The sequence below is a fragment of the Thunnus thynnus genome, chromosome 4 (assembly GCF_963924715.1).
Source record: "Thunnus thynnus chromosome 4, fThuThy2.1, whole genome shotgun sequence".
Lineage (NCBI taxonomy): Eukaryota > Metazoa > Chordata > Actinopteri > Scombriformes > Scombridae > Thunnus > Thunnus thynnus.
Window position 1 is genome coordinate 18,878,421 of NC_089520.1, and position 15,232 is coordinate 18,893,652.

General features: G+C 41.3%; 1 protein-coding gene across 4 annotated transcripts; it reads right to left on the reverse strand.

Annotated features, from left to right (window-relative positions):
• Positions 1–344: 344 nt before the first annotated feature.
• Positions 345–14,797, reverse strand: patz1 (POZ/BTB and AT hook containing zinc finger 1). Of its 4 annotated transcripts, XM_067587193.1 has the most exons (6): positions 13,227–14,797; positions 11,429–11,492; positions 11,161–11,332; positions 8,813–8,971; positions 5,265–5,477; positions 345–4,838 (listed from the first exon to the last, which is right to left on the reverse strand). In XM_067587193.1, exons 1-6 carry the CDS (start codon positions 14,468–14,470, stop codon positions 4,360–4,362), a joined length of 2,331 nt encoding a protein of 776 aa, XP_067443294.1. In that variant the 5' UTR covers positions 14,471–14,797; the 3' UTR covers positions 345–4,359. The 4 variants fall into 4 exon arrangements, with proteins under 4 accessions (XP_067443294.1, XP_067443290.1, XP_067443291.1 ...); XM_067587189.1 differs by lacking the exon at positions 8,813–8,971; XM_067587190.1 differs by lacking the exon at positions 5,265–5,477.
• Positions 14,798–15,232: the final 435 nt, after the last annotated feature.

The window sequence follows — 15,232 nt, forward strand, 5'->3', positions numbered from 1 at the left end:
AGGAATATGAATAACCAGGTTTCTCATGTTCCTAAGTAAGATCAAGCAGGATGCTAATGTGCTGATAAAGATACTCATTTATTCTGTTGATAACTTTGTCATATCTCACACTGTAATTTTCATTCTCCTACTTTATTCTATTTTTGCTTAATTTCATTTTCTATTAGTCTTTCCATTTCTGTTCTTCTTAAAACTATAAAAGGTCTTTTTACATATTGTTTCTTATACATTTCGTCTAAATGCCTGTAATGTTTTACGTAAAGCACTTTGAATTACCCTCATGAGAGCTGCTATATAAATAAACCTGCCTCGCTGATGGACTGATAAATTACAAAACAGAAGTTCGGAGCTTTTTCATCGCAATTTATTTGATGCTCATCTCTGTACCAACAAGAGAGATGAGACTCATCAACAGAGTACAAAAACAAATATCTATAGAAAAGTATGCTTATATTGAAATATGTCCAAAGACGTTATAACAAAACATGTAGCTCACATGTTTTTAAGAGCAATATTTTTGAGTACGATGATAAAATACCAAGTTAACATATTGTACATTTTCTGTGTTTTTTATACAAAAGTGTCAATGCAAGTCACTCTGTACAATTCTCAACCCTTACAAAAGAGGACCTTTTTTTTTTTTAATCCACTGCTGTGCACAATCAGTATTTGGAAGGCACTTTGCAACAGACCAAAAAGCAGAAAGCAAAAACATTTAGGCCTAAATAATGCATGAAAAAAAACATCTTTTTTTATGTTGAGTACCAATGTGAGTGAAACAAATTACACATCCCAGTGAAGAGAAACACCAAAACAAAAAAAGGTACATTATTTCCTTACAGCATCTTTCACTTGTCTTCAAATAATTATATCAACACAACCCTTATTACCTCTCAGGAGTAAATACTAGTGCAGAGTGGATCAAAAAAAAGGAAATAAAACTTGGTCAAAAACGAGTCGTGCAGCTGGCGGCGTGAGCAACCAGAGCAGAGTGACAGTACGGTGAGCAGCGATGCTACTGCCACCAACCAGTGATCGACATTCAATGCAGACATGCAGTTTCAGCACTTTCAATCAAAAATGGCCATAACTTAATATCCCTCTACATAATATTCAAGAAAAAAAAAAATCTGTATATGTACAGGACCACCATTGACAAACATTGATCATATTGGTTGGTTCATATATTCATATATATATTTATAGACTGTGTATATGAATGGTATATACACTTGTTACAATCACAATATAAACATAAATAATATAGGAATGTACTGAATTTACTCACAAATAATAATAATAAAACAAAGCAGGAAACACGGATTAAACACAGAAACAAACACACACAGACAGCCTATTCAGCACACGTATATATACACACACACACACACACACACACACACTCTCTCTCTCTCTCTCTCTCTCACACACACACATCGCAAGCCCCTTAGAGTCTGATTTGCATCATGACATGTTTTACAACACAAAGAGACAAACGCTGACCCATGATGAAGATAATATTTGACTGATGTGCGAGTTGTAAGAGAGGCTTTATGCGGCGTACTTGGCAGTTGTTTTATTTGACAGAGTGAAGATCTCTTCTAATAACTGTCAGCGGCGTTTTGAACCCCAATTTCTGTCCTTCCTCACTGGCTGGAGTTGCTTATTTTGTGATTCAGCAAATGCAAAACCAGGAGAAAGTACGTCATGATTGTGAAACGGGTCTGTTTGCATTTTTTTTTTTTAAATCAATGATCAATAACATCCTGTCGGGTTATTTAACAACTTATCATCATCATCATAGGAACCTTTTCAATACGGTGGAGAAGAAACAAAGAAAAACGTTCATCTCAATTAAGATTATCACAGGAATGTCTTGATAAGGCGGGAAAAAGCCTAATTTTGGATTCAACATTTTGGATTAAAAACATTTTCGCTGTAAGACACAAGAGATGGATAACTTGTGCCTTAACTGAGCGACCTATTAGTGCAAACACATGACACAAACACAAAGACACGCCATCTACTCAAGCTAATCTGACAGGAGGGGATGAGCATTACAACAAGCGCAGGCGATGAAGAAACACCGGAGAATTTTATGTCGACTCTGCTAAAAAAGTTGCTTAACGTTTGGTCGGTTCAGAGGCTTCGGGGACTGAATCCTTCTTCTTCCCTCTAGCTGCTGCTGCACAACACACCCACAACAAACACACACATCTCCTTTTAACTTAATTTAGAGTGGAAACTTATTTTAAAAAAAAAAGAGCAAATCAAGATTTTTTTTTTGACAATTTCTTCAAAAGGAAAAAAAAAAAAAAAAGCTTTACACAAAACCGAGGGCATGAATAAGTTAATAAAATATAATCTGCATTTCTTCAAATATATACTGAAAATATACCTGACCTTGGTCCCTGTTTCATGTACACAACTGGTTTAACACATAATGGGCTAACACACACACGGCATGGAAACATTATCATTGTAGGGGGAATACAAAACTCATTCTTAACAGGCTCGAGGCATGTTTCAAGACACGTTTTACATTTTTTTTTACATGTTAAAAAAAATCCTTTTTCAAAAGTATTCCTGTACACAGTATAGATAACAATAATACATGGCTTTTCTCTCCTCACTTCTGCACTTTTTCTATGAATAATTCTTTTTTACAAATCATCTAATAAAAAAAATGATAAAGGGATATTCACGTCCAAATGAGCTGCCAATAGATTTGCTTCATTTAGGTCACATCCCTTAAACTATCACCAGCTCTGCTCATAGTTCAGTGTCACAACCGCTCAGGTTAACGGTGGAGGCATCAAAGTCTCAGGTAGTGAGCATTTTTTAAGACCTGGATCTTAGCAGTAATACTACTGGGACTTTAAATACAGTTTATCCGCTGACATTTTGTAAGCATTTCTTATTTCTGACAATAAGAGTGGTTGCTTTTCATTTGTGAATTTTAGTATTAATTTTTTATTCTTTAAATTTAATGAAAACAGGAAAAGAATTACCCTCGACTATAAACAAAGCACTGTGGTGTTATTTTCTTCTATGAGGTAGCTTAAAGGACCAATGTGTAGGATTTAGTGGCATCTAATAGTGAGGTTGCAGAACCAAATGAATATGTAGGAGAACCTTCGGTGGCTGCAAAACTCCTGAACGCAAAGGCCCTCTCTGTAGCCAGTGTTTGGTTTGTCCGTTCCGGGCTACTGTAGAAACATGGCGGTGCAACATGGCGGCCTCCGTGGAAGAGGAGCCTCTCCCTCTGTAGATATGAAGAGCTCATTCCAAGGTAACTTTCAGGTGATTATACACGAATTAAAACATACTTATGAATATTATATTTCATTTCTGCCAAGTCCGTTCCATTAGATGCTACTAAATTCTACGCAGTGGTCCTTTAACTGATTTGTTTTAGTTAAAAAACTACATTTTTGCAAGCATTTATACTGTCAAATGAGCTCTGTGTGTAAGAATTTAAATTCAAAGAATGTTTTATTGACGTGTGTTTTAAAAGGTCAGAAAAGTGCTTCTTAACTGTCTATTATAGTGCAACCCTGTCAACACTAACTCATTAAGGTCCTTGACAACCACTAGTGCTCCTCAGTGGCTTGCAACCTGACTCTTTTTGTATGAAGCCATTATGAAAATTGCTCATAATAAATGTGTAATGAAACATGCCATGGGCCTGGTATGAATGTGGTAATGCGGTTGCTCACAATTAACAGATCAAGGAAAAGTCTGCGATCAAAACTGAGGCCAATTTAAATCCCTGTCCTTAAGAAAACCTAAATCCTCCTTGAAAGAAGCAGAGAACAACATAAATAGATAAGTTCAGCCCTCTTGTTGCTCTGAGGTAAAGACGTCTTGGGGCAGCGAGGGAAATGAAGCGTTAAAACAGTTGTAACGGGTCGATTTACAGAGTACATCAGAGCAGTTAAAGTGGGCAAATAGACAACAATGACTCTTTTTAAGGATATAGTAATCGATTCATCTTATGTGAAGAAACACATGTGCAGCTAAGAAAAGCTCAATGACACGCGAGCCAAAAAACAAACTCAAAGTCTACCAAACGTTGACTTCAACGGATCCACATCAGATAAAGGAAATACAACCTTCATGTCGTTTCTTTATAAACAAAATTAAAACACCATCTACGCACTTTTCATACTCTGAAAAAGTAGAAAAAGTAGGAATCATATGGCAGTCTGTGACAAAAATATTGGATACACATTAAGCAATGTAACGAACGGAAAAGTAGTCTTGAGGCAAAGTTATTCTCAAATACAGAGCATCTTCTGTGGGCAACCCGGCTTTGTCCTAAGAATTCGAGGCTTTGCTAAATCTCTAACAAATACGTCACTTCCCTCCAAAGTCGATTCCACTCTGACCTGCCTCAGCATCCACCAGCGAGGAGGCGAAAGCGGACTGGACTATCTGAAAGCCAAAGGATTCGAGCAGAGACATGTTTTGTTGAGGGGAGAAGGGAGAGGTGAGGGACGGGGCCAGCTCACTTAAGCCGGACCCTGAACCGCCCTGGGCCTTCTGGGCTTTGTGTACTCTGTGCTGGTGCTTGTTGAGGTAGGACTTGGTGCGGAAGGCCTGACCGCAGATGCCGCAGGTGAACTTCTTCTCAGGGTCCGTCTTGGCTTTGGAGCCCTCCGGAGACCCCAATGCCCCTGCAGAGGCTCCGTTACAGGCTAAAGAGGGCATCTCGAGGTCCGGCCCGTCAGGTTTGTGTGGAGATTTAAGCTCGTCGCCGTTGGACAACTCCCCAAATGAAGGATCTGATTCTTCTGATTCCAGATGAGGACACTTCCCAGTGTTTTCCTGCCCATCTAAGGTAAAAAAAGAGAAAAAAACAGCATGGATAGGAAGAGGAAGAGAAAAAAATAGGAAAATGGGAGGAAAGAGAAGCATGAATTAGGACAAACGGATTCTAAAACAGGCTTTTTCAATTACAACTTTAATCCAGTAGACGGCTGTCACCTGCAAAAACTTCAAATGTAAACTTCAGAAGTTAAGTAAGAAGTCACCAAGCACAAGTAGAACAAGTTGTGACAATTGATTTTACACATCAATAACTAAATACACTTAAAAAAACAGACACAGTTCCTTCAAAATGTGGCTACAGCAGTAAACCAAACAATCATCTAGCTCAGTCCATTTGCCCATAGTCCACTGAGAATTCTGCTGTTCTCATCCAACCAGCGGGCCATGCTAGCATCATGCCCCCACCCTCCCTCCTGCTGGACTGTACTGACCTGCAACAGGCCCATGGACGGGGAAGCCAGGCACCCCACCCGAGCGACACTCCCAGAAATATGGAGCCCCACCTGGCTTCCCTATAAGCAGCTCAGGCTGCAGGCCAGAGGCTGGAGGGCCCGGCTGGGGGAGAACCGGGTGTCCAGAGAGCCCATGAAAGCGACCCTCTGCCTCAGGCGAGGTGAGAAGCAGCTGGCGACTGGCGCACAGGTCTACATGACACCCGGCCAGGGGAAAAAGGAAGGGGGAGGGACAGACATAACAGGCTGGCGGACACCATATAGACAGAATTACCTTCATTTCATGGCTAGTATTGAAGTGCTGTCTGTAAACAAAGCATGCTTGACAGGTTTGAATGAATCCATTTTTTGAGTGCTACAACTAAAACGGTCAGTGATCAATTCACTTTTTCCCTTTCCCAAATCCCTGATTTGTGATCCCCTCCCTAACCTCTTTTATAAAAGATTTACTAAAACAGTTGATATTTGGAAAAAAACATTGGGTAAACCTGTTAAAATGACTGTATATAGGTGCCAGTGCCAGGACAATGGTATTTTACTGACACACCTAAATGAAACAGCCATCATACATGATATAAGTTAAACCTGTGCAACCTGTGAGAGAACAATAATATAATTTTGTATAATGTTCACACACAACATTGGTCTTGTTTGTCTCACACATGGCATGAAACTAAATGAAGACTACAGTGAAAACCACAGTAAATATAGTGACAGTACACATTTCCAAGGATAAATCATACTTTCAGCCTTTTCTTGTCATGTATTGGATATTTTTTTTTGTCATTTAGGATTAAATCATAACCAACTGAATGCTACATCAGAGCTTTCTAAATCTAAAGTATTGGACTTTACTTAAACATGTAGCAGTTTTACTAGAGAGACTTGTAGTTCAGAGTCATGCTCAGCAGCACTTTTGTAATTGCTTTGCCTTTCTCTTCTCTAGGGTGATGGTGGACTATGGACAAATCCAAACTGCTTTCCACAGCGCTGCATGAAATTACATGTCTGTTCATTTATTGACACTATACCAGTGTCAGTGTAACTGTAGGGGTCACCACACATTGGGCCTCATTCACTATATGCGTGTAGAAATGTTCTTACCTTGCGCATGAAAAATTATTGTCAGGTTGATGACACGTGGCCAATGTTGTTCTTATCACCGTGTGCATGTTAGTGAATCAGAATCATTCTAAATTGACAGGCGCGTGTCCGCTATCGGTAATTAACATACTACCACGCCCCCCATTTCTCTATATAAGGAAAACTCTGTTGGAGCGGAGCAGCAGTGGAGAGAGCTGTCACTCATTGCAAAGAGGACCGTGATAGTAAAAACGTAGAAAAACTTTACTGCTAGTGAAATGCAAACAATAGTTTCAGAAATGGAAGCCAGAAAAGGTAGATTTGGCTGGTAAAAGTGTCATTGGCACAACCGTTTGGAGCCCGATTGTGAATCCTGTATACAGCCTGTACACCTGTTACACAACTACCATGAAGTATGTCTGTAACGAAATAAAGAGTTAGAGTTTGTGAATGAGGCCCAATGACTCACAACTTCAGCGATACTTTTCTTAAACTGATCCATCTTACACAAGCCTCACTGTTATATGTTGTTCTCATTACAAAACTTTTAACAAAAGGGCAACCTATATTAATTTAACATCCAGCTTTCATGTTACAGAAGACTCTAACCAACAAACTGCTGTAAGCTTGTCAAGTCTCAACTTGCCACCTTCACCAGCTAACCACTCTTATTGTTCTTTAACAGGCTGCAATCTATACAGATATTTCTCTCTACTCCAAAAACCTTATTTCAAATGCTGCACTTCATCGTCATAAATATGGTGATGCAGCTGAAGGCCAGTTATAGGACCAAAATTTCAATGCACAAGTTATCAAGATCAACTAATAATCACCACCCATTATGCTCTGTAAATTGAGTAATCGACAAAATTGTTTCAGCACTATTCTCAATATAACAGACAATTTTTATAGCCTAACTCAGTTTTGTAGTAAACCTTAAGGTAGAAGTTTTGTGCTTTTTTCAATTCTCCAGACTCATGTATTGACTTTGATTGTTTATGTAAATCATAACTCAGTTTACAAGTAAAAACATCAAGAGAGGAAATTATTTTCTACAGTATTATTTTTGCAGATTGTGGCTCACAGTTCATTGTGCACTGTCTCTATGCTACTGGTTCTCCCACAAAAATGGCACAACTACAAACATTTCAATGAATCCAGGGCAAATGGAGCACCCAGTTGGACAATCATGCAACACTGTGCACTGCTGAACAACTGCTGATGGACCAGCCAAGCAGAAACAGACACTGTTAACCAAACGCTGCTGTGGCCATGCTGGACAGACACACACGCACACACACACACATACACAAAGAGCAAAAAGCAAAAGTGTCTTGACACTCCAAATTCCTACATGGTCATAAGTAAAAAAAACTACAGTCTAAACAACCTATTCATATACTGTATGTGATGTTAGAACTTCAAATTTGTCAGGATTATATTTCCAATTTCCTGCCGAATAAAGATGTTTGTCCTCATTCTAAGTAACGGTAAAGTGGTTTAGTAGCGTATGTACACATAGTATCAGGTGTCTTTACTTGACAAACTACGACTTTCACTCTAGTTTTAGTTCTGTTAGTTAATAAATGAGGTGTGTGCTTATTGACTTGCATTCACTCTACAGCAACAGATGCTGCTTTTAATTACATCAAATCCTTTCTACCGACCGATTCTAAGATCCTGACTTTTCAAAATGTTTGTGAGCACACTGGTTTTGTCAAACACCTTTGATTATGGCACTCTGTAACCAGCAGTCCATAATAGAGCTTTAGCTTTAGCTGATTTATCAATTAGTTGCCAACTATTAAATAAATTGCTAACTATTTTGATAATCAATTAATGGTTTTTTTGTCCTAATTCTCTGATTCCAGCTTCTCAATTGTGAATTTTCTGGGTTCTTCGGTCTTCTATGACAGTAAACTGAATATCTTTGGGTTGTGGACTTTTGGTCGGGACAAAACAAGAGATCTGAAGATGTAACCTTGGGCTTTGGGAAACAGTGATCCAACATTTTCTGACATTTTATGGACCGAACAAATAATCGATTAATCGAGAAAATAATCAACGGATTAATCAATAATGAAAATAATTGTAGTTCATAGTTCATAATAAAAAGGGTGCGATAGAGATCGATTACAGAAAAGGTCTTCATAAAGGTGTGTAATACTTGCGTTTTACATCCACCTAACTACCACATGGAAGTTGTCTCTACAATTCTCCCTCTGAATAAAAGACACCTGCGGTTAGCGAACAGAAACACAACCAGCAGCTGAAATAGTAAAACAATAAATGTTTGAGCGGAAAGCTTGACACAGCAGAGGTTGATGTATGCTTGTGTTTTAAAAACATACACAGAAGATGCAGCGGCATGTTTCTCCAAAAAGCAGCAGAGCAAATGAAAGCCAGAAACATGAAAGTTTGGGATGGGGCGGGCGGCTGCTTGCCTTCCACTGAGCACTGGCGTCCCATGTGGTAAGGGGTGCCGTTGTGCATCTGCAGTTCCCCCCTTGGTTCAGGGAAGGTGTGCAGTGTGGCAGAGGGGGGCAGTGGAGAGCCATGGTGTGTCTTTATATGCACCTTAAGGTAGGACGCAGTGGAGAAACCTGGGACCAGAAGAACAAAGAACAAGGCAGTTGTTTGACACACTCAAGGCCTTGGTTGCGAGAGGGGCGACCTGTAAACAAAGACAGGCTATGCCATGTCGAGGATCCGATACCATGATCGCTTTGATCAGAGTAACTCCGGAACACCAATGATTCATCGAGGGGAAGCGAAATTAATGTCCATCTATTTGAATTTCATCTCTCAACAGTGATGAGCATCAAAATATCCAAAGCTAGAGGCAAAAATCTTAATTCCTAATGTCCTGAGCAAACAGTCTGATGCACGTTGTAAAGAGCTGTTCTGTAAGAAATAATAATAGTACTATTATCCTTGTTAACCATGCTTGCCAGATAATGAGATTGATAAAGAATTTGCCTGCATTGATGCACAGTCTGTTTCAACTCAGCTTTTCTCCATTGTCATGTTTTTCAATTATTTTTCGCTTGTTTGATGCCTTTTTTCATCATTTTATTTCAATTGCAGCTTCACACATTTGTGTAAATGGGTGTGCATCGTCGCTCTTGATGCCATGTATAAATAAAGGTTGAATAAATTGAAAAAAAATAGGGTACAACCAAGCCCCCAGGAGGAGGGGTAGGCTGTTAGGGGACTTTGGCATAGTAGACACAGCCAACAGTACTGCAGGATCACACTGGTCATACAAAGATGGTTTTCCTTTACATGTTCATTACAAAATGGCTGTAATTTAGTATTATTTTCTGAGTGCCAGAAGCACCCCACATGTCTCTTTGTACCATCAGAATCGTATCCATTTGGCCCAATAAAATTTGGCTCGAGGAGCTGTATCACTAAATTATCTCATGCCATTCAGGTGTACGGGGAGTCAACAGGAAGTCATCAGTCACAGTCTTTAAAAAGGACCAGTGTGCAGGATTTAGTGGCATCTAGCATTGAGGTTGCAGATCGCAACCAACTGAATACCCCTCCCATCCAACATACAGTGGCCGCGTAATTCGTGAAAAAACACAAAAGGCCCTCTCTGTAGCCAGTGTTTGGTTTGTCCCCTCTGGGCTACTGTAGAAACATGGCGGAGCAACGTGGCGGGCTCCATGGAAGAGGACCGGCTCCCTATGTAGATATAAAGGGCTCATTCTAAGGTAACGAAAACTCAACAATTCTTAGTTTCAGGTGATTATACATTAATTAAAACATACTTATGAATATTATATTCCATTTCAAATCTGTTCTGCTAGATGCCACTAAATTCTACACACTGCACCTTTAATGTGCATGATCTCAACTGGTTCAGCCAGAGAAGGAAGGTGCCAAAAAACACAGAAGCCAGAGGACGCCTGTAGAACCTGGACTTTCTGTACAAAATAAAGCCCAACTTTCATTCACCACTTATTTGTCACATTCAGTGTGTGGCTTCATCTTGACTACAGACCAAATGAGTCACAGAAACCAAAAAAAAGAATTACCAGTATTTTGTACAACTTCTCAATGCAACCCGAATCAATATGTAGCTTTTACCTTCACAAGGTAGAGGCGCTAATTTAACGGCACAACATACACCCTGATGAAAGACTTTGAGAAATGTCAGGGGTGTTTGTGATTCCTCCTGTGTCCAGGGCAGGAAATACAATTTTAAATCAAAGCGGTTGTGACTTTTGTAGGACCCAATTCCAGTGTTTGATGAACAAAATATGGTGGTCAAAGCTGTAGAGGCTGACTGAGGTCATCAGACTCAGTTCAAAAGTTGAACCAGGCTCCACTTTTGCCATCTGGCAACACACTTTGAGGTGTGATTTTACATCTCCGTACAGGTGATAATATTCTATAGTTGTGAGGTAAAATAGTAGAATTAACCCTAACGGTAAAACATATTTCATCTCAAAGAATTTATAGTTAGGGTTACACAGTCATGGCACATTCATGACAGTCATGACAGACTGGGACCACATGTGTTTGGACTGGGTTACAATTTCTCATTAAAAAAAAAAAAAAAGATTTGAAAACAAAACTGTAATAATTGCAATAGCCCGGCCATCATACCCTCGTTATTTCTCTGTGAACATACAGCAGAGCCACACAAATACCAGAACCAGATTACACCAAGGCTTTATCCTCTGCGTGTCCATGACTTCAACTGAATAGTTGTCAGGACATGAGAAAGAGCGTTTTCAGAGCAGCTGTGTCAGGCATGCTGAGGTTTTCAAAGAATTACCTTTGTTGCAAATGCCGCAGTAGTTATGGGTTCCTTCACTGTGTTTCTTGAGGTGGTCTGTCATGTAGGCAGCTCGCAGGAACTTGCCACACACTTTGCAGGGGATTTTGTCCTCGTGGCATGCGAGGTGTGACCGGAGGCGATCTCGTGTAGCAAAAGAGGCATTACAAATCTGAAACAGAGAAATCAACATGTCAGCATGCTTCTCTCATATTATGGTTTAAAACCATCAAACTATTCAGTCTGATAGTTGGATCCTAAATGTCACCTGGCACTTGTGGGGTCTCTCCGTTGTGTGAACTTGTTTGATATGTCCATTCAGATGGTCCGGTCTGGAAAGAAAAAGAGGAAAATATGACCAATTACTATTATAGTTCCACACATACGAAGGTGCTTTTTCTTACCATAAACATTCCTCATTTAAATTGCATGGAAATCTGAGCAAATAAATGCACTATGAGGACTGGGAAACAATATATAGCCTATGTACAACTGTGATACAAAAGAGTTCATGTTGGTAGTGTAGGAATGAATATAGCCTCAGGAATCAAGAGGACTGCACTCCAATTAAATGTTGTATACATGCACGATGTTTAAAGTGGACACCCTCAACGTGCAAATTGGCAACAGTGTTACAACCTATGGTTACAACCAAACGCAGCTTTAAGACATAACCAAGCGCAATAATTGACTGAGGACACCGGTTGCGCTGCTGCACCCACTTAAAAATCCAATTTATTTTGGTAATGTGAATATAATATAGCTACAGTACACATGTTGGAAAGATGTTTGGGGTTTCATTTGTAACAATCGCAAATCTGTCTTGGCGTTCAAATGCAAAGATTTAGATTTTTGTTATTCACAAGCATCATACGAGCGAGGAAGATAAAGATCTACAATTTTTAATCAGCCCAACTATTCTTCGTGGTAAATATTTTCTACAGAAATGCAAGTTTGAAAAGGCAAAACATCCTTTATATATTTTTGTAACTATATGAGTAAAGACTGTTTCCTCATCACAAAAGCTCTGATTACACACAGTATAACTGTCAGCATGATAGCATCTTTATTCGTGCAGTTAGTCTATTTCATCATCTAATGTATTTATTGATTTTTGTATTTATTGCTGCGCTATTAAACTTTCTGTTCTAACCAATGTTTACTGTATGTTGTTTAGCTCCTTACCATCGATCAATAAATCAGATTTAAACAAACCTTATTATTATCAATATCACAAAAGCAAGTCAATGAGAAATTTTAGGGCTGTGATAATAAATCCAAAAACAATCTTTCTTGACTCCACCGGTGCAAATCACCACATATTTGGTGACAACCTTGTCACAGTTTTCAACCCTCACCAAATTCCTGGATTTTTTTTTATTTTTAGAGTATGACTACTTGTGCCTACTTTCCATTTATCATCTGTCATGCATTATAACCTCCAAAGCAGTAGGGGGTGACAGTGGGTTTGCAGCAGGGCCTGACAACACTGAGCCTGGGAAAGTGGTTTTTATTGTTGCGGCCAAATTACACTGATGACATGACAGTCTGCAACGGTTCTACATCAGTGTTACAGAAACTGAAACGCTTTACTGCTGCATTTTACACTAAATGTCATTATGAGAGTTTTGACGGAGCTCATAGAGAGAGGCCCTCTTATAATGAGCTTCAGGATTTTAACCCTCAGACTAGATCCTTTATACAGGCTGATGGTTGGGAGACTGTGTGTGTTGTGTGTCTGCATTTCATGATCTGGTTTCTTCATTTCTGTGCAGGAGCAGCAGGGCAGACATTAACTGCTTCTACTGGTGTTTCCTTTGTTAGAAAACTGTGGCCTCACAGTTTTGTGTTTGTGAATACCTGCAGCTAACACCATTCAGGTTCTGTATCTAATATGCGCCACAGCTGCACCTCTAATCACAACAAAAAGCAACACTACACAGTGTGCTGGGTGTCTTCTTGGATCGTTGGGGGATTTAGGGATGCAAAGCTTTGACAAGTCACAGCATTGTTCGTGCACCACTCCAAAACAACAAATACACACTGACAGTTTGAAGTCAACTCACCTAGAAAAACCTTTCCCACAGCTTTGGCACACGTAAGGTTTGCCGACCGAGCCGTCATGGGACCGCACATGGTATGACATTCTGTCCTTGCGTTTGAACCGGAGACCGCACACATGGCACGCGTACGGCTTCTCCCCGGAGTGGGAGAGCTTGTGTCGATTCAGGTGGTAAACGTCGCGGAAAACTTTCCCGCAAATGTCACAGCCGACGTGCCGCCTGGTCCTCTCCCGCTTGCGGCCGTTGTCCAGCGTCAGCCCCCCGTGCAACTGCACGCCGTTCTCCGCCAGACCAGGCTGAGACAGCAGACTGATGCCGCCCGGTGTTGACAGGCTGTCACCGACGTTGTTTACACCGCCGGTCGAGGCTCCGTGTTGCGCCTCGTGGTTCTTCAAGCGGGAAGCCTCTGTGAAAGCTTTCCCGCAGGTCCCGCACGGAAACAGCCCATTGTCTTTGCTGTGGTTTAAGTGCACAGCCTCCACTACTCCACCAGCTTTCTTTGGTCTCCCCCTGCTTTTCTTCGACCCCGGGGAGCCAGCGTCGTGATGAAACGTGTTCCCCGTTATTTCCGCTGATGGGGACACGGACAGTCCTTCGACAGGCTGTAAGATTGGCACCGAGGACTCGCCGCCATCCTCTAATAACACGGCGGCGGCGGTGGCCGCTTCACTCCCATCCACATGCATCTGTGCATTGCTGGCAAAGCTTTGACCGTTCACTAGCATTCCCGATCCGTTCACCAAATCCTGCTGAGCCACCGGGAAACCCAGCTCCGTGGCCCCCGTGGCCTGGAAAAGGCTGGCGTCTCCTCCCCGGGTGGTCGGGACGAGGATTTGTACGTTGGACTGTTTGATTACCTCCTGACATATCTCGATGACTGACCGCATCAGCAGAAACTTGGCAGCTGTCATCAACTCTGGGAAGCACTCCAGTCGCACCACAATCCTGGAGGTATAGGCGAAGTCCAGGATGTCTTTAAAAACTTTCGGGCTGATCGTATGCATCTCCAGCTCCTTGGCGTCGCCCTCCGACGACTGGCGGCTGAAGACCGACTCAAAGTACTCGCTGCACGCCGCTAACACAGCCTTGTGGGCAGGGAAGCTCTCCTCGCCGACGCGTAGGATCACATCGCAGAACCTGCCACCATCTTTCCTCTGCATGTTGAGGTTGTGTAGCATCTCCGCACTGTGCTTGCTCACCTGGTAGGTGTACGAAGAAGTCCAAGACGGCTCCGCTACTTTCTCCATGCCGAATTCATCCAATAACAGCGGTTGTTAGCGTCAACGGTCGGAGAAATGACGGATTGTGTGCGCGCGTGTCTGTGTGCGTGACGATTTCGATCAGTTGACACCAGCTAGCTACAAAAAATCCGAAACCAACCGCCGCTCCCCGTCGTTTTAGCATCTACCGTTAAACGTTAGCAGTAGCAGCAGCAGCAGCAGGGAAAAATGGCAGCCCCCCAGCTTCCTGTGAACTTTGACCGTGGTTTCTTGAAGGGTGGGGGTCGCTCTTGTTTTGTGAAATGAGCCTGTGTGCTTTGATAATGAATGTGTCATTTTTTTGTTAAACGTTTCTCTCACCGTAACGACGGTCGCTTTCAAGAGTAGTACCCACCACCTGAGGGGTCTTTCTTGCCTTTTTTTTGCCTAAATGTTAACGCAGGTCTCTTCCTGCCCTGCTGGGTGTTTTGTAAAAAAAAAAAAAAAAAGGAACCCCTCCCCCAACCAACCACAAACCCGAAAAACCCCCTTTTCCTTTCTGCAAGCGCCGCCTGTCAGCCCGTTCACCACACATGTAAACGACCGTAGTGTATAAGTCACTTCGGGTTAAATGTGGTTTGACAGGTACCCACGAATAAACGAAATCAAACGACAGCTGACGCTTACTGTGTGCTATAATACCCGATTTTACTTTAAATAACAACTTATGTTATCTGTAGACATCATTTAACGGCTGATAATCATTTTGAGGAGAAGGGACAACAATGTGTGGTATTTCTGAACATGATC

Bases quoted from the DNA above. Each gene is read 5' to 3' on its own strand.
- patz1 (XM_067587193.1), bottom strand. From the start codon at position 14,470: ATGGAGAAAGTAGCGGAGCCGTCTTGGACTTCTTCGTACACCTACCAG. The intron at 11,493-13,226 runs GTGAGTTGACTT...TTTTCTTTCCAG, and splicing joins TGTGGGAAAGGTTTTTCTAG to ACCGGACCATCTGAATGGAC. The intron at 11,333-11,428 runs GTGACATTTAGG...TCTCTGTTTCAG, and splicing joins AGAGACCCCACAAGTGCCAG to ATTTGTAATGCCTCTTTTGC.